Consider the following 22,866-nt stretch of genomic DNA (forward strand, 5'->3'; position numbering starts at 1 on the left):
ATTTCACCCTTTCTGACTCCTTCCTCTTTTGGTTATTCACCAGTGGAAGGAGGAAGTGCTGGGTGGGGTGAGTGAAAGCAGAGGGCTGGAGATGAGGGAGCCTGTGGTCTGTCCTTGCTAACAGCATCTGACGTGGGGGGCCGACATAGACAGAAAATGTACCTGCAGCTGTTCTGTCTTCTCTTCTGGTTCTCAGGTGAGTGGGTCCAGGTTTAGACTCGTGGGTGGGCTAAGCCTGAAGACCTAGCCACAGAGCTGCATGCTCCGGCAAGAAGGCGTCCTTAGTGGTACAAACATCTGTGTTTCGCCTGCTCCCCCTTCAATGTTTCAGTGACCAGGCAGAAATAGGGAGCCCTGCAGCACAAACCCAGCCTGAGGCGTAATTCTTGCCTGCTTAGGGGTCTGTGGTTGCTCCGGAGGACTGCAGCGCACCTGGGCTGCAATGCCATCTTTGTGTCTACCTTAGGAGCAGGCAGCTTCTGGAAAGAAGAGAGGGAGGAAGAGGTTTGGAGGAAGGAAGAGAATTTTCCAGATGTGGGGAGAGGTGACTCTGGGCATTTGGGGCAAAAGGAAATGTTAGAAATTGCTGAGAGCTTGAAATAGCTGAGAGCAGGCAGCGGGGAGAGGAAAAGAGGCACCGAGCTGTGGGTACCATTTTGATTAAAAATGACATTTTTGTTTTCAGTACTGGGAATCAAACCCAGGACCCACTGAATTACACCCATTCAGTGGATGATTACTGAGCTATAGAATAGGCTAAGGCACTGAGAGGTGCTATGACATGGATGAATCTTGAAAACATGATGCTAAATGAGAAAAGCCAGACACAAAAGGCCACATATCATATGATTCTATTTAAATGAAATCTCTAGGGTAGGTAGATTTGTAGGGGCAGAAAGTAAATTACTGGTGGTGTGGACAGGGAGGCGGTGGTCATGACTAGGAGGGTTTTTTGAGACAAGGTCTCGCTATGTAGCCCCGGCTGGCCCCGAACTCCTGAGGATCCTTCTGCCTCAGCCTCCAGAGTGCTGAGATTACAGGCGTGTACCACTGTGCCTGGCTGTTTTACAACTTTGTGAATGTTCTGGAAACCACTGAGTTGTGAGCTTTTAAACAATGGAATTTGTGTTATGTGAGTTACGTGTCAGTTTTTGTTTTTCTTTCGTTTTTGATAATGAGATTCAACCTGGAGAGGCCACTGTGCTGCATCCTCGGCCCTTAAATTTTTCTTTTTCCTAAAATCTTGAGCCAGGATGTGCCTGGCTGGCAGGCTGCTCTCTTCCACCTTAGCCTCTTGATTCGCAAGAGTACAAGTGTGTGCCACTGTGTCTGGATTCGTATCAAGTTTATAAGGAGATAAATGTAAATCTTTTGCTTTAAAATGCTTTAATTGGGCTGGGGATTTAGCTCAGTGGCATAAGCTCCTGCCTGGCAAGTATGAGGTCATGAGTTCAATCCCCAGTACCACAAAAAAAAAAAAAAATTAAAATGCTTTAACTTTAGAAAGGGAAAGAATGATCGTTTCTAACATAGCAAATTATAAAAGGATAAAGATTAGTAATCCAAAGGAAATCAGAGGAGGAAAATTACACATACGAAAAATCAGCAGTTTAGAAAATAAAATAGTAATATTTACCAGATTATCTCAGAACTGGTTTAGTGTAGGAAAAAGGAGGGAGAGAAACAATTACACATAAAATCTTTTGGCACATGTGGTTACTAAAAATGAAATAGTACTGAAAATGTGCTTAAGATGAATAATTGTGATAGATATGAAAGATCTAACGCAAAGAAATTCTTTATAATTATTATGCATTATGCCAGGAATGGTGGAGGAAGACCTGGATGACTCCCCCTGAAAAAGAGCTTTATCTCCATGTTCACTAAACCAGGCCCTGTACCCATATACTGACCCATAAGGAGCTGGCTAGGACTTTTCCTTATCCCTCCAGTTGGCAGTAAGCAATGCAAATGGATCTAGCCCAGGTGCTGATGTGATGTCAGTTTTGTAGACAGTATTTTAAGATTCTAAAGAAGCAAAGCTTTGTTTGCTATATTTATGTTGTGATTCCAGAACATGAAATAGGTATAAATGGACTAGGGGTGTAGCTCAGCTACAGAGTGCTTGACTAGTGTGTGTGCCCTGTGTTTTACATGCTTCATGGAAGAATTAAAAAGAAAAAAAAGAAATTGGCTGGATTCATCTTGAGATACTAGCATATCTCTGATGCCACACCTTGACAAAAAAAAATAAAAATAAAAAAAAAGAAAAAGGAAAGAACCTCACCTAGGAACACAGAGCTGAGTTCTGGCAATGAGACAGCTCTCAGATGGGTTTGTGTGACCCTGCACTTGATTATGGGTTTTTTTCCCTAGTGTTTACAAATGGAAAGAATTCACCCCAAATCTAGATTTCTGATGACCCCAAAGCAATGACATGATCTGAAATCACAGAGCTCATTTCTTGCTTGAGGACCCCGGGCTGAGCGGCGAGGGGATGGGCCTGTGATGGACCTGCCCTGCAGGCTTTCCTGGTCCTCACCACCTCCCAGAGTCTCCTTGGTGCTATGGTCTAGCATCGCTGGTCATTTTGCGGGGAGATGCGGTACTGGGGATCGAACCTAGGGCTTTCACATGACTACACCCTAGCCCTTTAGGTTGTTTTCTTTTGGGTTATGGTCTTGCTAAGGCACCGAGTTGTCCAGGTTGCCCTCAGACTTTCTGTCTCCCTACCTCACCCTTTCAGATGGTGGGGTTCAGGTGTGCACCAGCGGGCCTGTTTGTGGTCACTTTTTTTTTTTTTTTTTTACAATCATGCTTGTAAATAAACATTTTCCTGTATCTTGAATCTCCATAAAGGTGACAAAATAAAAGAACAAACAAGACAATCTTATATCTTAAGAACAAACTGCTCTGCTATCTATAATAGTTACCTTACAGTGAGGTTATAGTAATCAGGACAGTGTGGGGTTATCATGAAGAAGGATAAGTAAGTTAATCAATGGAACAGAAAGGAATCCATGAATAAGTTACAAGTTTACTGTTTGGCAAAGACACCAAGGCAATTCCGTAGGGAAAATGGAACCTATATGCTATGGGTTCCACAGCACATGGAGACCATCTGGCATCGTTGTTCTGGTCAGCCTGGGCTGGTTTACTGGGCCCCGGGAGACCACTAGAACCACCAAGGACAGCCTCAACATGCCATCTCATGAGGCTGAGTCAACTGAGAGTCACAGGTACTAAGAGTCAATGGACATCGCTGTCCCATGGGCATGGATCTTCTGCTATTTCCTCCCCTCCTAGGCAGCAAACCATAAACATGGCCACAAAAGGGCACTCCTCAAAATATGTGGATTTATTGACCATAGTGAGGTGGAGAGGCATGAATGACAGAAGCTTTTAATGCTAGGTCAATACTTTGTCCCTTTTTAGGACTGTAGTTGTACTTTTTATGCTTTTCATCTGGCCTTGGCCTGGTGGAATGCTGGAGGAGAGCAAGCCTGTTTTGGAGAGATATAATCTTCTCTTTTTAAAAAACCAGTATTGAATTTGGAAAACACTTAGATTTAGAAGTTCTTCCTAATCAAGATGCTGTGACCCTGCCTTAGAGATGAGAGGTGACAGGTTTATGGATTTGTGTCTTCCAGGCTTCTCTGCTGAGAAGAAACGTATCACTGGTCCAGGGACAGCGAGGGGCCAGGAGCGGGGCTCACTGACTGTGCAGTGTCAATATAGCTCACAGTGGAAGAGCTATCGGAAGTGGTGGTGTCGAGGGGCTGACTGGAGTACCTGCAAGATGCTGATTGAAACCGATGGGTCAGAAAGGCTGGTGAAGGAGGAGCGTTTGTCCATCAGGGACTACCAGAAGGACCTCATGTTCAATGTAACCTTGGGGGATCTCAGAAGAGATGATGCTGACAGTTACTGGTGTGGGATTGAAAAATTTGGGATTGACCTTGGGGACAAAGTTAAGGTGACCATTGTTCCAGGTAAATATGTGCCTATGTGCTTGTGTCCCTGAGTCCCACATAAGTGAATTAATTGTCATTTAGGGTGATTTATTACAAAACAAGGTTGAGTCCTGATGTTTTGTAGAACCTCAAATGACCACTTGGGGTTGGGAAAGGAGGGGCTTCTCTTAAATACCCGCTGGATCACCAGGTCTTCTCCAACTCGGGATTAAAACTTCCCAGGCGCTTCTTCCTCACAGTGCAGCTCAGTCCTGGGTCTGTGGCCAATAGAGGACAACATGGTGCCCCCCCCATTTAAGTCCTTGGACTACAGGGATCCCCTCCCGTGGTTTACAGAGACCCTAATCTCTGCTCCTTCTTTCTTGGAACCTCAGTACCTGAGGGTATTCTGCTCTCTGGGGAGCTTGGCCTTCACACCTGCTGCTCTTATGCTCCATCATCTGATGCTATGATCTTATTGCTGAGGACTGGAAAATCATCACAGTCAAACAGCTGCATTCCTGGTACCTGAAAGCCCTCTTTGAGCCATTATGCTTTTGAGCTCAATGTGGTTTTCTTCCTAAGTTCTTTTAGAATGCAGAAATTCCTGGGAGGGTCAGCTGAAGGTCTCAGTGCTTTGGTTTGGAGGAGTTTCTCTGTTGGGCTGTATTTCTGCTGTCTCTCAAACAGGCAGGACCAGCTCTAGGGCCCCTGGAGGCATGAAGCCAGTGGGGTCCTTGCTGCTCCTGGAGTCTCTGAGCTTGTTCTCTCTGGCACAGTGCAAAACCTGCACTGATTCCTAAAAATACTGTATCGGTGGGGAGGAAGCTGTCTTCAATACCTGAGCTTCAGGCTTTGCCTGAAGGAAAGGCCGTCCTGAATGTTATGATTTTTTATGGGGCAGGGAGGATAAATTGATCAACAGAACAGAAAGGCAAATCCATAAATAATTCACAAATTTGTACACTATGGGTTTCACAGTGCATGGAAATTGGTCACTGTTTTGGTCAACCTGGGGTGGTTTACAACAGGAGCCCTAGGGATCATTAGAAACCACCAAGGACAGCCTCAGCCATGTCGTGTGGCTGCGTCACCTGGGCCTTCTGAGGGTCATGGGTACTAAGAGTCAAGGGAACATCACTGCCCCGTGGACATGGATCTGCTTAGAAGTCTGACTGATGTTAGAAGTCTGATCTGGGATGTTGTTAATTGCATACAGTGCCCCTGTCCTAACTGGGTAAAGGAGCTGGGCAGGAGGTACTTGCTGAGGCATGACCATCAGCAATGGGCTTGCTTAAAGTCTAGCTGAACTTCAGGTCTCCCTAAACCATGGGTCTTTCTGGGCCCCTTACTGCCCTCCAAAGGCCTAATCAGTGTCCTTGGACTTGTACCCACCCCACCAGCCGTGGAGTCTCTGGACTCTCCTAGAAGCCCTGGGATATGAATAGTACAGGATACAACTCCTCCATACAGCCCTCTTCCAGGCACCACCAGCTAGGGTGACCCGTATTCCTCCAGGCTCAGAGCCAGGTGCTGGGCTGTGGGTGGGCTGCCAGAAGTGGTAGTGTGTAATCTGTTTGTATGTCAAGCACCACCTGCAGTGCCGACCGCACTCTCCACCACCTCTGTCTCCACCACGAACACATTTACAGTACCAGTCACCGTGGAAGAGACCATAAGCGTGCTGACTTCAACCAACGATCACTTCAGTGATGGGTAAGCCAGCTCCTACTCTGTGGTTCTCTGGCTCAATTGATCTGAACTCCTCCAATAGGGGGCATCTTTGATGTTCCAATCCCCAACTAGAGCTTGGAACTGGTCCTTGAGGATCTTTTGTGAGGGTGAAGGTCTGAAGGTCTCTTCACTTCTCTCAGTTCCCATAGATACTGCCCCCTGGGGCAAAGAGAAGTCTGTAGATTTCATTCATTTATTCATTCATTCATGTCTGTGTCCCACTTTTACTGAGTTCTATATGGCAAGAATGTGCTGGGCTCTGGGGATCGAGTTGTGGAGTCCGGGGTAGGAGAGAAGGTGGTCAGTGATGCAGAGTTTGGAGTGTGTGGTCAATGAGGACAGGTGCCTGGTGTGTGTGTGGGCTGTGGGGCTACCAGGATGTCTCTTGGCTCAACTTCTGTGACCAAGGGGGTTTGGGGGAAGCCCTATAGAGTTCCCCTAATTACTATGATGGCAGGAACAATGACACTGGTCATTATGTGTCTAGGGCTCATGAAGGGCTTTCCTGTCCATTACTTTCTTTGGCCCTCCCTAAGACTAACCCATGAAGGGAAATGGATAGGCAGGAACAGTCCTTTTTCTTTTTCTTTTTGTTGGTAGTAGTAGGACTCAGACTATGGTCTTTGCACTGAGCTACATTTCTTGCCCTTTTTTAAAAAAAATATTTTTGCCTTTTGAGACAGGGTCTCACTATCTCAGTAAGTCACCAAGACTTACTTGCCCAGACTGGGCTTGAAATTGTAATTCTCCTGCCTTGGCCTCCCAGCATGTTGAGATTATGGGTATATACCACCACACCTGGCCAAATGTTCCCATTTTATGGGAGAAGAGACTGAACATTGGTCCTTCTTTGGTCATTCTTTGGTGTGTGTGTGTGTGTGTGTGTTCTGGAGCTTCCTGTTTGAACCCCAGAGCTTGCTTCATGCTCTTTAGTGCCCTGTCAAGACATGTGCAGTGAAAGGGATTTCTAGAAGCTGCAAGGCCCCCTTTTATTTCCTTCTTTCAGTTCCCTTGATCTCTTGACTTTGTTTTTAGATCTGCTGGGACCTTGCTTCAAAATCCCCATGGCTGATTCTTAACCTTTCTACCACCAGGGAACCCTTCTCTTTCCCCTCTCCCATTTGCCCCTGTTTTTAATAAATAGCTACTAAGGAGTTTCATCATCTTACTAATCTAAACTTTATGTAAGCACCAGTTAAGGCCTTTATTAGCACGGGAGGAATAATTTATTACTTATTGGAGAAAGAGTTACTCAGCACCCACTCACACCTACTGCAGTTTCGGGGAACACAGTGGGGATGGACAGGGGTAAACAAAATAATTAGGGCGTTTGCCCTCAAAGCACTTTTAGTCTCTAGCCAATGTAACCATCAGAGTTGATGTAATTAATTGAGAAATTTATTCTTCATAGTTCTACCAATTCAGTGATGAATGGAAGTCCTTTTGTCCATTTGTTAGAGCTGCCAAAACCAAATACAACAGGCTGGGAGTTTAAACAACAGAACTGTGCCTTCCTCCAAATTCTGGGGGCCAGGACTCCAATTCAAGGTAGCAGCAGAACTGGTGTCTCTCAAGGTCTCTCTCCTTTTCCTTGTGGACAGCTGTATTAGTCAGTTTTCCTGTCACTGAGATGCAGGCCCTGACATCCAAAAGTTAAAGGAGGAGAGGTTGAATTTGGCCCATGGGTTATGGGGATTCCGTGTACAGTCAGCTGGCTCCGAGGCTGAGCCGTCACAGTGAAGATGCTTAGTTTATGGTGGCTGGGAAGCACAGCAGGGAAACTGTACCAGAGAGGACGGGGTGAGGGACCGGATGGACACTACCAAAGGCTGTACCTCCAAGACTCACCCAGACACACCCACAAATGTGCTTTACTAATTCCCTAGGTGGTTCCCAAGCCAATCAAGTTGACTCAATTAACATTAACCATCCCACTGGCCATCTTCCTTCTGGGTCCTCACATGGTTGGCCCCTTTGTGCATGTTTGTGTCCTGATTTTCTCCTCTAAGAGCACCAGTCAATCTGGGTTAGGATTCCCCCCAGGACCCCACTGAACCGTAGCAACATTTTAAAGGCTGTCACATTCTGAAGTGTTGAAGGGAGAATCTGACCTAAGCCTGTCTTTTAGCTTTGGTGGTGGCTGCCAGCAGTCCTTGGCTCGCAGTTGCTTCACTCCAGTTTCTTTCTCTGATAGCACTTGACTGCTTCCTATGTGTCTACATTTCTCTCTTATGAGGATAAAGTCACTGACCTAGGAGCCACACTAACCCCCTGCGACTTTGTCTTTGACTAATTATGTTTCAAAGGCCCTATTTCTAAATAGGTCATCTTCACAGGCTCTGAGCAGACACAAATTTTGGGGACTGTATTTAACACAAGTTTGGGAGCATGATAAAAACTATTGTGATTTTATTTTTTGTACTGGGAATCTAACTCAGGGCCTTGCACTTGCCAAGCAGGCGCTGTACCACTGAGCTACATCCCCGACTGGTGAATGCTTGAATAAAAATAGTAAAAGACATATTGCCCTAATTTTCCCTCAGAATACTTGCCCTTACTTTGAACATGCTTATCTCATCATCCTTACTGTAATACATGTTAAAAAATAAACATCTGGCTGGGGATTTAGCTCAGTGGCATAAGCGCCTGCCTTGCAAGCGTGTGGTCACGAGTTCGATCCCTGGTACCAATTAAAAAAAATGTAAACATCCATTGTAGGTTTTGATTGCCCCTTGTATAGAAGCAGGGAGGCCTGTTAGGAGCTATTGCTGTAAGGTAGGATTCTAGATGCGCTGGGACTATCTTGTAGACCCTTCCTCTCCTTATTAAGAACCATTTTTGAGGGCTCCTGAGAGGGAGGGTTCCTCATCATGAACCACAGTCCTGCAGGCCATGAGGTGTGTTTCCCTTTCCCACTACTGGGTAACTGGATAGGGCTCAGGGTAGAAAATGAGCCTGGGTACACAGGGCTTTTCTCTCGCTCTCTCTGTACTGGGAATTAGACCCGGGCCTTAGCATTGAGCTACATCCCAAGCCCCCCTCCACCTTTTTAGTTTTTAGGTTGATATAGGGTCTTTTTGAGTTGCCAGGCTGCATTTGAGGGTTCTTGTGACCCTCCTCCCTCTGCCTTCCACAGTGACAGGATTACAGGTGTGTGCCATCATGCCCAGGTACTGGGCCTCCCTCTGTTGTTTGTAGGTACAGCGTCACGAACCTCAGCATCCTCCTCCCGCTTGTGTGTGCGGTGCTGTTTCTTCTCCTGGTGGCTGCCACACTCCTGGCTTGGAGGATGATGAAGCAACAGAAGAAAGGTGAGAGGACTTGACCTGGGGGGGCTGGCTCTCGATGTGTCAGGTTATGTGGGGCTGATGGCTGGCATGGTCCTTCAGAGGAGCTAGGTGACCCAAGGCATTATCCACAGACTGGAAGGTCACTGTCCCAAAGGCCACCAATGTCTGGCAGTCTGAGGGATTTGGGGTGATCTAGAGCTTGCAGGCGAGCCCCAAGTTGTGGTGTCAGCTGCCGGCCCTGCACATCCTTCCTGTCCTTCTCCTCTCTCTGACCTGCTCTCTTTTGTCTTCTGCTTTGGCCCTCGGGGCAGAGGTGCCAGTGTGAGATTGTCAAGGGGAGACTGAGTTGAGTAGGGAAGGGAGAAGCAGCCTTGTGCTGTGAGCACAGCCGCTCCCGCAGTACATGTGCAGCTGTGAACTTGTGTGGCACAGGCATCCACACATGCACGTGTCACACATGTTCACGCACACCTGACAGTTCCCCAGGCCTGACAGAAAGGTCGTGTCACCCTTGTTCTGCTTCTCTGCCCTCTCCCAGTGTTGCCCAAGCCAGCCTCCTCACTCGGCACACTCTTGCGTTTTAGGGAAGCGCCCTTTGCTCAGGGGTCATGCGGTATGGCCCCATTTTCGTTTTTCCTGTCTGGCTGTATTTCTACTTTCTTACAGAGCCACATCCGCGTTCTTTTTCATAACACCCAGGACCTGAGATTTGAGCAAACCTTCCCTCTGCCATGGCCTGGGGAGTCTCAAGTCCAGGAGGAGAGGAGCCTGACCCACGTTTATGTTTTCTTCCCAAAGTGTGCTCTCCATGACCTTTGTATATTTAAGTGTTTTCTGTGCACCTTGGTATCTAGATGTCTGAAATGGAACCTTGATGGGGGTGCTTATTTTTTTTTTTCTTTGGAGCAGGGAGGACGTTGGCGGGGGGTACGGTAAAGGCAGAAGGAAAAGCAGGAGCCAGTATCCCCCCTCCCCAACCAGTCTGTGCTGCACTGAGCTGGCTTGCAGGTTCCATCTGGGGGCAGTGCGGAGCCCAGCTGGCCCTGATGGAAGGCCCGACTGCCTGGCCTGCTCCTACACCTGGATACCAGGCAGGATCAGCCTAGCTACTGTCCTGTCTGAAGATGGCTAGAATTCATGGTATAAAGCAGACAGGACAGACAAAAGCAACTGCCCTATGGGTAGAGACAGCAGGCACAACTTTGAGATGGCCCCTGAAGGAAGTGTCGGGTAGAGCAAAGTGGAGTAGGCAGAACTTCTGGCAGCATTTCCAGGTCGTGCCCAGGATTTTGCAGAAAGAAACTTCACTCCAGGAACCAAAGACTGGCAGGGCCACCTGGTCATTTGATTGCAACTCTATGTTCGGGTCACCTTCCTTTCAGACAGAGCGCTGGCAGCTCAGATTGGTGATGTGAGCACTGGTGCGTTGTCCTCTGAGCAGGTAAGAGTCCCTGAGGTTGGACCACATAGACCAGCCAGCTCCGTCTCCTCTTCATTATTTTCTGATTCCCGGGAATCCAGATGTTTACAGGTTTCACCTGAGCCACGCACAAAGTATCTATGTACTCGTGGCCTCTGCAGGCCTGGGAGGCTGAGGGGCCTGGGAATAGCCAGCGGGGTGGAAGCTTGGGGAATATGGGGGGCTGAGAAGTAGGAGGCACACGGGGAGTTGGAGGACGTCTCAGGGAAGCAGAGAGGCTCACGTCTCTACATGGAAAAGGAACCTGTGCCTACAGACTGATCGGGTGACTTCCAGCCTGTGTTCTTATCTGTAGCCCAAGGAAGATGACCTCTGCTATGCAAATCTGTCTCTGCATCAGTCTGGAACCTCTCCTGGCTCCTTCTGGCCAAAGGCCTTCAACAAGTCTTCCTCTGCCCAGGCCAACGAAGAGGAAGTAGAATATGTCACGATGGTGTGTGCTTTTGGGGGGCTGCTGTGGGACTGGGGAAGGCAGCTGTGTCTTTGGCTTTCCTGGGGGGGATGGGCTTTCTAATGCCCACGTGGGCACCACTAAGGAGGGTGGGCATTGGGAAGAGCCTCTGTAACTGCAGTACACACCTGAGGAGCCCTGAGGCTTTCAGAAGATTCTGCTCCTTGGGTCTCAATGCTGGGGATTCAGTAGTGCATCTGGTATAATCCTTGTGCTGGGCAGGAGACAGCCAGACTGGGTGAGTGGTGCCAAATTCTACAGGAAGCAGTTACCTGGGGCAGGGGTGGGTTCTGTGTGTTATGGCTGAAGCTGCTTGGGGTTCCTGGCAGAGCAGAGGCAGGTGGAGCACTTAGGAATGGGCTGCAGAACCCTTGCACTCCCCACCTCTCTCCTCTGAGGGTTTTTTCCCCATCCTGACCATGGCCACAGGTTCCTTCCAGACTCTTTGACCTCATAACCACTTCTGTTGCAGGCTCCTGTTAAGAGAGAGGAAATTTCCTATGCATCTCTGTGCTTGGATGCCTTGAATCAGGAGCCAACTTACAGCAACACTGGCCACACTCGCAGCAGGGGCCGTGAGGGTGCCACAGAATACACCAGCATCAGAAAGCCTTAGCCTGCGCTCTGTCTTTCTCTGGGATCTTGCACAAGGCCCCGAGGCATGGTGACACTTGTCTGCTTTCTGCTTCTATCCCCCACCAGGACCAAATGGTGACTGAAGCTTTGCCTGATTAGCCGGTGTGGTGCCCAACTCTGGCCTGTGCTTGGGAACCAGTCTCAGGGTACTTTGAAGAATTAGGGTCCTTTATATAACCCCTCAGCCCCACCTAACTGGGAGGGGCCTGAAGATATGGTCTGGGGCTGTACTTGAATAATAACGACAATGATGACAGTCATAGTGATTATTTATTGCTTACCATGTGCAGTGGACTGGAGGATAACCGCAGGGTGCCTACATATGATTAAGTTATAGATTTTGAGAGGTGGAACTTGTCCTGCATTATCCAGGTGGGCCTAAAATATAATCATAGGGCTCCTTCAAGAAGGAGGCAAGAAAATCAAAAGGGGAGAAGCTGATGTGATGCCGGAAGTGGAGGCTGGAGTGATGTGGCCAGGAGGAAAGGACGGCTGCAGCCTCCAGACTGGGAAGGCCAGGACTGATTGTCCCCTGGAGCCTTGAAGAAGAACCACCCTTGCCAACACCTTGGCTTGGGCTCAGTGGAACTGACTTTGTCACTGTGGCCTCCAGAAGTATAGGAGAATAAATTTATATTGTCATTAATTAAATCACTAAATTCGCAGCAATTTATTAAAGCAGCAAACTCTGAGGCTGGTGCTCATCTCTAAAGGCTTCACACTGAATAATCCATTTCATTTTACAGAGGAGCTTCTTTAATTGGTCCGTTTTACAGATAAGGAACCGAGATTTGGAGAGACCCTGTGATGTGCATCAAGTTTAATGGCTAGTGAGAAGATCAATGGGAACCCAGGTATTTCACTCCAGAGTCTGGAGCCTGGGCCACTACCCTATCCTGTTTATATGAGTAATGTATATTTGCTCCCAAAGCTACTCAGGCAGGAACAGTGAATATTTAGATGCTGGACTTTTATTCTAGGGTCCTTGCAGTCTTCTTGAATCCCTGGGTGTCTCTTTGTCTTCATGGTTACCAATCTGGTCCAAGCAATCATTCCTTCCCAATTCTCCCTCTTTCCTTCACCCTCTGCTTCTGAATCCATTTTCTTCTCAGCAGCCAGAGCTGATCACCTCCTGTTTATGAACTTGCAGTGGTTTCTTCCTCAGCCTTCAGGGACCCAGGGAATCCAGGGACCGCCACCTGTCACTTGGGGTCATCTCCACCCACTCTACCTCTCCCTCACTCTGGTCCAGCCACACCACCTTTCCTCTGTCCTTGTGACAAGATTTCATGGTTTGCGTCTGGAATGTCTCCTGAAGGCCGCATGCTGAATGCTCATTCCCCAGCCCATGGTGCTGTTGGCAGGAAATGCAGCCAGCAGGAAATGGAGCCTCGTGGAGGAAGTAAGGTCACCAAGGGAGTGGCACTGAGGGCTCTAGGGACCTTGGCCTCTCTCTTTTTCTTCCTGCTTCCTTGTCATCATGGGATGAGCGGCTTTCCTCTACCACATGCTCCCTCCTGCAGGCCCAAAGTAGCTATGGATGGAAATTTCCAAAACCATGAACCAAAACAAACCTTTTTCTCCTTATGAATCGATTATCTCAGGTCATTTGTTGCAGGGATGGAAAGCTGAGTAACATATAAGAGCAGGCTGGCTCCTTCTCAGGATGTTGGTACTTGCTGTCTCTTCTTTCTGCCATGTTCTGCCTAAGGTATACAGTGGGCAAATGTTCTGCCCAAGGTCACACAGTGGGCATAACTGGCTCTGCCTCTTTCTATCACTCTTGTGAATAGTTAGTTTCTTTTTGTCATCACAATTCAGCTCGAATGTTACCTCTCAGAGGGGACTTCCTGACCAGCCCGAGAGCAAAGGCCCATGCTGCCCACCTGTCCCTCTCATTGCCCTATCTTATTTCCTTTGCAGTATGTGATCTGTTGTGAAATTACTAATTTATTGATATGTGAGTTTGTTGTTTCTCTGTTCCCACTAGGTGGTATTGTCCCTGAAGGGGACAACTGTCTCACTTTTTCCTGTATCTCCCTTGCCTGGTAGTATCTACCATGTGGCAGATTCCTACGTGTTTTTTGGTTGACTGAGTGAATAAATAACACAGATAGTTTAGACTTGGTTACACAGCACGAGCTCCTGAGAGCTCTTGGGAGTAGCACTTATCCTTCCAGGAGAGGAGTCCTGACCAAGCAACCTAAGGCGGCTGGGGTTGGTTTTCCTGTAGCATGCAATGGAGAGATTTCTGTCCTCTGTTGAAAGTCAAGGAGCCAGTGTGATCTGTGACGCTTTCTGCCTGGAGACAAAGCCTATTGCTTTACCTGGGTCAGTTTTGGTGGAGGCTGATGGTGAAGTGTCAGAGAAAGGTTTGCTGGCTTTCACGGGAAAGAAAGAAAAGCTGGGTCTGAGGACCTCAGGCCCCAACAGGTACAGGGACCACAGAAGTGTCTATGGGACATTATCAGGCTGTCCTGGGGTTTGCCTGATGGCTCCTAGCTCTGTGCAGCCCACAGGACCTGGGACAGATAGCCTTAGTGGATGGCTTCTGTGTCCATTGCTCCAAAGAGGATTCCCTTTCATCTTTTTATTGTCTGAAATACTGGGGACTAAACCTAGGGGCTTTCACTGAGCTACATCCTCAGCCCATTTTTGTATTTTTAATTTTGAGGAGTTTTGCTAAGTCACCAAGGTTGCTCAGGATAGGCTTGTACTTGTGATCTTCTGGCCCCAGCAGCCCCCAGGGTGCTAGAATTACAGGCATGCACCACCTGTCCAGTCTGCCTCCTTGGTATTTTAAGAGATTTTTCTTTTTGGGGGAATTTGAAAACCCCTAGATGATTTTTTTTTTTTTTTTTTGGAATCTGGGAATCGAACTCACGACCTTGTGCTTACCAGTCAGGCACTTATACCACTGAGCTAAACCCTCAGCCAGGATGATTTTTTTTTTGAAGCAGGGTTTTGCTATGTAGTTCAGCAGACCTTGAACTTACTTAGTAGCCTAACTTGGCCTCAAACTCACAGCAGTCTTCCTGTCTCAGCCTCCTGAGTGCTGGGATTACAGGTTGGCTGGCTTGACCCCTAGACTCTTAAACAGTCTTGAGCTAGTCTTTTAAGTTGGTCAAGTCAAACAGGCTGTTTTTGACCTAATCTGTTTGAAGATTTTGGAAGTTTCTGGCAACTGGGCTGAGCAGGTAAATCAGCTTAGAAAGCCTGATCTCACTCTGATCACTATTAATTACCACTCTGATTACCATTAATTGCCAAAACAAGCTTTGAAAAGGTGTCTCTACAGATATATTGCTGGATATGTTTTACTCCAAAATCCCAACCACCTGGACTGGTGCTGTCTGCTGAGGGCATCTCCTACTTTTCTTTCTTTATAAAGTTATAGTTGACAAGTTCCTGACATTTTCGGACTGATGCAGTGAGTTCCCTAGCAGACAGAGCAGATTTCTGACCATGATCCTGATGGAAATGTCTGGCTGGGCTCTTTCTATGCTGGGTTGCAATGGCAGGAGTCAGCTTCTGATCTAATCCAATTTGTTCACGCTTGAACTAGAGATTGGAGAGTGCTGGGGATGTTGCCAGACTGGGAGAAAGGAGACAGACACATGCAAGAAAACGACAAGGAAATGGTTTCACAATGCTGGCAGACTTGTGTCTGGATATTGTCTCAGTCATATTTTGCTGCTTCATAAAGACTTTGCTAACTCAGATTTTGGGTGATTGGCCAGCACCTTTATTGCAAGACAGAGAATTCAGACCTGGCTCCTCTGGTCTGAGTGTGGGTAACATTTATTGTCTTGCTGTGTGGTTTCCTGGAAAGCACATTCTATTAAAACAAACTACAGGATGCTGGAGTTCTCCATTCTGACTGTCTTATTTATAGACATCTAAAGTTGCTGGGGTTTCCCTTCTTTGGTTTTTGAATTATTAATAAAGATTCTACTTCATAAAAATTGGAAGATCTGGACTGTTGTCTTTGGAGAACTATGAGCGTATCATCCGCTTCTGGAAGACAGACTTGATTTGTGTGTGTGTCAGTTGAAGGAGTAAAAATATACGCCAGGTAAGTACTGGATTGGTAGCTGTTAAAATATATGATTAAGGTCGATGTTGGACTGAGTGTAGCTAAAGGTTATCTTTGCTTGATACTTAGCCTTAGAAAGGGGACACGTAGCCTGGGAAGGCCAGACTGCTAGAGTCAGTTGATTTCATGTGCAATCATTTTTTAGATTAGGAGACAGATAGAGCGTTGACTTTTTATTTTACCAAATAGGTGCTTTCTTGCCTCCTTCCTTCCTCCCCCTTTTCCTTCCTTCTTCCCTCTCTCTCTCCTCCTCTCCCTTCTTCCTCTCTCTCTTCTTTAGTTTTCCTCTTTTCTTTTCTTCTTTTTTTAGTCACAGTGAGGATTTAACCTGGTGCGGGAGGTTTTGCACTGAGCTACATTCCCAATGCTTTTTACTTTTTTCATTTTGAGACAGGGTCTCATTAAGTTGCTAAACTTCCCAGGTTGGGGTTGAATTTGTCGTCCTCCTGCCACATCCTCCCAGAAGGCTGGGATTATGGGTGTGCATCACTGTGCCTGGCTCCAGGAGGGACTGTCTTATCCAGTGTAACTGGATCAGTTAATTATAAGTGGGTCACTTCATTGAAAACTGGGGAATCATAAAAAAGATACTAGTATATCTTTTCTTCAAGTATTTCCTCCAAATGAGTAATCTGCTAATTTTGTGATGTTGATCTAGCAATTTTTCTTCTGACTGTAATGAAAGTTGGGGACATTTGTTTTTCTTACATGAACAACCCACACTGTATTGTCCTCAATACAGTTCTAGTTTCTTTTCTAGTTTCTCAATATTGTTCTAGTTTCTTTGAAATGAAGCAATACATCCTAGTAACTTATGAAACAACCTGATTGCAAAAGCTTAATTTATTTTTATATTTTTCCTCCCAATATTTTACAGTTCTCTCATCTATTCCTAATCTGACAGCATTTTTCAGAATAATAGATTGTGTGTGTGTGTGTGTGTGTGTCTTTTTGAGACAGGGTCTTGCTACACAGTTCAAGCTGGCCTTGGGCTCACTTTGTAGCCTAGGCTGGTCTCAAATTTGCAGCGATCCTCCTGCCTCAGCCTCCTGAGTACAGGCATGTGCCACCACACCAGGCTTAAAATGATAGGTTTTAAGGTAGAATCTTTTTTCTTTCTTTCTTTCTTTTTGGAGGCAAGGTTTCACTATGTAGTGCAGGCTGACCTTGAACTTGCTCATGTAGCCCAGTCTGGCCTCAAACTCATGGTGGTCTTCCTGTCTCAGCCTCCAGAGTGCTGGGATTACAGTGTATGCCACCATGCCTGACAAGCAGAATCTTTTCAAAGGAATTTAGTGTTTGTAGAGATTACAGTCACCTTTTTGTTTACATTTTTATTTCATTGATTACTATTCTTTTTGGTTACATTCTATATTAGTGTGTGGGTGGGAATCAGTTATATCACAGTCATTAACATGGATGGCTTAGCGTGAGCAAATCTGGGCCTAAACAGTAGACTCTTGCTAACTGTGCATCTTAATGAGAGAGCACAGATATGAGTGGCTTCTCAGGAAAGAATCTCCCTGTGGCAATGGTGCCATGTGCCACATACACAAAGCTGGAATCTTTCACAGGAGACTGAAGGTGATGGCTGGGCGAGTGGGGGCTTAGCTGAGAAAGTTTCTTCTGAGCTGTCTATTATCACCCCGACTTCATACAAGAAAGGACGCTTGAACAGCCTGAGAAGAACAGTGGGCCTGAGCAAGGACTCTGGGTAACATTTTGCTGACCTCTATTTCTGTTGTGCATTGTATCGGCCCTCTATGTATCAGCTGCTTATGGTCCTCACACATGCACCAAGCCACAAAGGCAGAAAAACCAACTCCAGAGACTTTCTGTCCCTGCTCTCTGGCTGTGGCAAGTTAAAGGGGGAGTAGTGGAGAGGTAGGGAAAGTGTTTCATTCTAAGATGCAGGAAGGCGTAACAGCAGATGAGAGTCAGGGTAAAGAGGAGAGATTCCACCCAGCAATGGTGCTGGTGTCTGTAAACTTTGGTTCGCTTTCCTGGGCGTATTACCCATGCTGCAGCTGGTTTTGGGGGAGGTGAATCCTCAGAGGACAGTTGCTGGTGACTCATTAAACTCAGACTTGTTGAGCCGCTCTGGATGGAGAGTCCTCGGCCTGCTTTGTGACCGAGTGTCTCTTACTGGCTTCAGTGCTGCCTTGGTGTTTGTCCTGGGCTAGGCTGAAACTGCTCCTGGGGTTTCACTAGAATTTTGAGGGGTCTGTACGAGCAAGGGTTTGGGGGAGCTTCCAGGCCCCTAAGCACCCTGAGGTCTAGGGAGGGTTGTGGCAGTGTGACAGTGGGAAAGATTTGGAGCTGGAGTTGGGTCAGAGCCTTAGCTTGGGATTCTGTCTTTGTTACTTCCTGAGTGCCTTTGGGAAATCACCAAATGTCTCTCAAGCCTGTTTGCTCCTCTGCAAAATGGGGCTCAGGAGTTCTCCCTTATCCATGGTGGGTGTGTTCCCAGACTCCCAGTGTGTGCCTGAAACCATGGGTAGGACTAAGCCCTATATGTACTATGGTTTTTCACACACATATGTGCATGCATACATACCTATGTACTTTCAATCAAACAACAGTATAATAAGAGATTAACAGCAATGACTTGTAATGACATAGAACAATTCTTATATTATACTTTAATAAAAATCATGTGAACGCAGCCTCTGCATCTCAAAACGTCTTATTTCCTTATTATACTACAGTAATACTTTCAGACCAAATTGACTACAGATAAATCAGATAAAATGAAGCCATGGTTAAGTAGGGGGTGAAAGTGTCATCGATTCCAGAGGGCTATGGTTTCCAAGCAACTTTCTGCCACTGGTCCCTCTCAAAGTGAGTCCCAGCTGTCCCCAGGAAGCCCACCTAAGGGAGATCTCTCAGGTGCTCCCTCACACATTCCTGGGTGGGCCCTTTTCAAAAATAAAAAATAAAGTGCTTTTGATACATGGTCTCACTACATAGGCTGGCCTTAAATTCACTATGTAGCCCTAGCTGGCCTTGAGCTTGTGATCTTCCTGCCTCAGTTTCCTTTTGTTAAAAGATGAAATGTAGCATTTAGTAAATATGCATGTTATATATGTGAATAATTTTTTTGTTGCTATTCTATTCTTTTTACCCTTTATTTAAGTTTTAAAATTTCAGAATAAACAATGAACTTTCACACATGTGTTTAATGGAATACTATGTAAGTCATTCAAAGAAGGAAGAAAATATGCATGATAAATGCTTGTGATGGATCTATGTATAATGAAACAGTACTGAGATGAGATGAAATCATGGGTAACTCTTTTCTTTCTTTTGTATCTTCCAAATGTTCTAATTAAACATATATTAACAGTAGTGGCCTCTATTATTCATCTCAGTTCAGTGCGGAACTCACAAACACAGCTGGTTTATTCCTGCTTTAACCCTGTGTCACAGCTATTCACCCCAAGGACCTGCCCGAGGCTGAAGTCCCTCCTGTCCACCTTTGTGATCTGTCCTCCATGCTATGGTTTCTGTTGCCTATATCACTTGAAAATGTAGTTGAGTGGGGCCAGCTGTTCCTGGCCCGCGAACCGCGAACGTCACTGTTGATCTAGCTAGTCCTTCGAGAAGAGAACTGCCCATTTTTGTGCCATTTGGCTCAAATCATTGACGACCCCTCCCTGATTACTCATGGCACATCTGACACTGGGTGTGGTGTGAGGCCAACAGGGGAGATCCTCTCTGAGGAACACACAGAGCCAGGTTCAGATCCCTTCAGAGCTTTTATCTGACATCAGGATGGGCTACACCATTCATGGGACCAAATACTAAATAAGAAGATGGGGTTCCTTGCAAAACAATTACCAAGACCTTCAAGTTAGTGACTGCAGAGCATGAAGTCAAATATGGGCCCTTCTGAGTGCAAGTCCTGTGTGCCTGAGTAGTGTACGTATCTATAAAGCCACGTTCTGCTCCAAATCCCATCTGCTTCTTGGAGCCTTGGGTGCCTTAACCCTCAAATGGAAAAACCCAAGCACATCTGTGCTAGCTGATGTGGTCCCAAAGACAGGAAGAAAGGTTTCCTGGCATTATGGCCTGAGTTCTAGTTTCTGGGTTCTCATTCTCTTCCCAAAAGCAGCTTCTTCCCCTACAGCTGGATTATCTACTCTCTTTTAGGGTAAATTCTACTTCTAATACTATCTCAGGTAAAAGAAGAAATGAGAAACATAATAAAAAGAATTGCTAAGCACCCCTAAAAATGACACAGGTGGAAGAATAGAGGAGTATAGAAAAACGAGGGAAATCTTCAATGAAGAATATAAAAAAGATTTAGAATACATGAAACAGATTCAAAGAGATTGCCATGAAATTAAAATGTCCATTGAAAGCTGGCAAAACTGCTTGAAAGAAACTAAAGATAGACTTTCAGATCTTGCAGACAGGTTTGCATTTGTGGTCATGAAAGGAAAGATCTCTTAAAAATAACAAGGAACCAGGAAGTAGCAATACAAAGGCTACAAGATGACAAGAGAAAGTATAACCTAAGAATAAAAAATGTGAATGAAGAAGCAGGGTAAACACAAGTGAAATACAAAGGCTATTTACAGAAATAATTAAAGAAAACTTCACAGGCACAGGAAAAGGAAATGATATTCAGATAAGTGAGGCACACAGAACTCTAGCCAGCTATAACTAAAATAGATCACACCCAGACATGTAGTAATCAAGATCCCAGAAATTCAACACAAGAACAGAATATTAAAAGCTGTCCAAGAAAAGAAATAGGTCACCTATAAAGGAAAGCCCATCAGAATCACACCAGACTTCTTGACAGAAGCCATCAAATCAAAAAGAGCTAAGAGTGAAATATTCCAAATCCTGCAAGAAAATAACCTCCAACCCAGATTGATGTACCCTGAAAAACTACCTTTCAAAGTTGACAAATGTCTTTCCATGACAAAGAACAACTGAAGGAATTCATGACCACCAAACCAACTCTACAAAAATACTGAAGGACATTTTAGAGAGAGAGAGAGAGAGAGAGAGAGAGAGAGAGAGAGAGAGAGAGAGAGAAAGACCATGGTTTCAGGAACAATGGCAGAGAGGCCTTACTGAATGGGGCAGACAATGGAATGAAGGGGAAAAATAGGCACTCAATAGCAGAAAAAACAGCACGGCAGAGACGAGGCAGAGAAGGTTGGCCATAATCACTAATATAGATGGTCTTGACTCACCAACAAAAAGAAACACAGGCAGAGTGGGTCAGGAGATTGGGTCCATTAATATGCTTTATAGCCCAAAAGGGGGTTTATAGGCTGAAAGTCAAAGATGAGAAAACAATGCTCAGTGTGACAGGGAACAGAAAAAAGTGGGAGTAGCTTGCCCCTCCGCTGCAGATTGGCTAGATAGCCATGACACTTTTATATAATGGAAAATTACTCAACTGTAAAGAAAGAAAACCTTGAGGTTCTTGAAGGTAAATGGATACAACTTGAGATCATGCTCAAGGGCTGAAAAGTTTCAGAGTCTCTTAGGTGAATCTAAAAACTAAAGGAGTTAGTGGGATCCAAAATGTACAATACATCCTGTGAAAGTGAAAGGGGAGGAAGTGTCTAAAAAGAGAAGCCATTGTTAATCTTTTTTTTTTTTTTTTTTGTCTTTTTATCGGTACCGGGGATCAAACTCACGACTGCCTGCTTGCAAGGCAGGCGCTTATGTCACTGAGCTAAATCCCCAGCCCCTGTTGTTAATCTTTTATCATGATTTGAAACCCATATTGTTGTCATTGTTCTGCTTAGTTTTGTTGATCTTGTTTCAGTTTGTCTATTTGTTTTAGATTTGATGGCATGGACCACTATTCCACAGATAGCAGGATATATTATGGTAACCATCTTTAATTTCCTGTTAGCTTGATTTGAAGCCCTGTATTGCTTTCACGGTCTGTTTTGACTGATTTTATTCTATTCTGTTTTGTTTGATAGTGTCAAGTCTGATGATATAGGCAACTACTTTGAAGACAATAAGATGCACTACGGTACCCATTGTGGTTTGACTATTGTCTTCTTTTGAAGTTCTATAATGTCTCCATTGTTTTGTTTTATTGGTTTGTTCTGCATGGTTTTGTTCAATTTTATTATGCCTGATGATATGGGCAGTTCTTTTGAAGATAATAAGTGGTGTTATGCTAGCCATTATCGAGCTCTTTGTATTTTGTTTTTAAGTCATGTACCATGTTCATCCTTTTGTTTTGATCGACTCTACTTTGTTTTGTCTCATTTGGTTTTAATTTCTTCAAAATAAAAAAATTTGCAAATTAAAAAAAATTCTGCTTCTAGCCATAGCACGAAATCAGGCTGCACAGACCCAGGGATCCAACTGCTTTTCAGGGTGACACCAACACATTTTTTAAGTCCAATAATTGATAACTTAGTCCAGTTCTTTAGTCTTAGATGATAACAATTGTGGGTCACAAATAGCCCACACTTGCAAGGCAGGTGCTTATGCCGGGACAGTAACAGTTTTAGTTCATTTCTTTTTCAGTCATTGCGTATTGGAGATTTAAAAACTTTGAGATGCAGCCTTATCCACATTATCATGGGAGCATTTGCTTTTGCATGACTAGCCTCCAGCTCCACCACCCCAGTTTCCTTTGGAACCTACTGTCTTCCGCTCTTGAGTCACAGAGCTGGGGTGTGACTGGTTCCACCTTTGCGGGGAGGATGTGTCTCACATTTAAGGCATTCATCTTAGTCTATCTACCAGCCACAGTAAATGGCTCAGGGGTAAGCATGTGACAATTTCAGTCTCTGCAGCGATTGGTCCAGGGATGAACATGTAGACATTTTAGTATTTACGATGATTGGTTGAGAGAGGGATATGGGGCTGTTTCAATCCCTAATGAGCATTAGTTCTAGGATTTAATGGAAACTAGATGCTCTGAGATTGTGCACCTGGAGATACTGGTAATAATGTGACCTCCTGATTCACCTGTGAATCAAACAAGTTGGAGGGAAGAATATTGACAGGTATAGAGAATGTGACTGTCACTGTTTGAGTCCGTGGGTACAACGTTGCACTTCAGCAGCACCTCCAAGTTTCTCAGTCTATGAGACAACGGTCCCTCTCCTCCCTCCCTTCTATCTAGTCTGAGTTGGATTTCATCACTGGCATCTAGAATGGCCATGGTCACCAGAGTGCTCTCTCATAGTGGCAATGCATTGCTGTGTGTGCTCAGTGTGTGGAAATAACAT

The 22,866-nt window shown here is 45.5% G+C and overlaps 2 protein-coding genes across 7 annotated transcripts in view; one reads left to right on the forward strand and one right to left on the reverse strand.

The window, feature by feature from the left end:
- The window catches only part of Cd300lf (CD300 molecule like family member f), a 35,192-nt gene extending 16,204 nt beyond the window's left edge, over nucleotides 1–18,988 (forward strand). For 2 of the 4 annotated variants that reach the window (XM_063242507.1, XM_063242508.1), the window contains 6 exons: nucleotides 3,651–3,992; nucleotides 5,543–5,669; nucleotides 8,886–8,998; nucleotides 10,360–10,418; nucleotides 10,753–10,890; nucleotides 11,381–18,988. In XM_063242507.1, coding sequence (XP_063098577.1) covers nucleotides 3,800–3,992; nucleotides 5,543–5,669; nucleotides 8,886–8,998; nucleotides 10,360–10,418; nucleotides 10,753–10,890; nucleotides 11,381–11,524 — 774 coding nt within the window. In that variant the 5' untranslated portion in view covers nucleotides 3,651–3,799 and the 3' untranslated portion in view covers nucleotides 11,525–18,988. Of the gene's footprint in view, nucleotides 1–20; nucleotides 197–3,650; nucleotides 3,993–5,542; nucleotides 5,670–8,885; nucleotides 8,999–10,359; nucleotides 10,419–10,752; nucleotides 10,891–11,380 lie in introns of those variants that run through there. The other 2 variants (XM_013147045.3, XM_013147044.3) reach the window with 2 other exon arrangements.
- Nucleotides 1–22,866, reverse strand: part of Rab37 (RAB37, member RAS oncogene family) — a 57,036-nt gene that overhangs the window by 24,664 nt on the left and 9,506 nt on the right. The window lies entirely within an intron of this gene.

This window comes from Cavia porcellus, unplaced genomic scaffold, assembly GCF_034190915.1.
Source record: "Cavia porcellus strain 051 isolate PalLab524CR breed Dunkin Hartley unplaced genomic scaffold, mCavPor4.1 scaffold_32, whole genome shotgun sequence".
Lineage (NCBI taxonomy): Eukaryota > Metazoa > Chordata > Mammalia > Rodentia > Caviidae > Cavia > Cavia porcellus.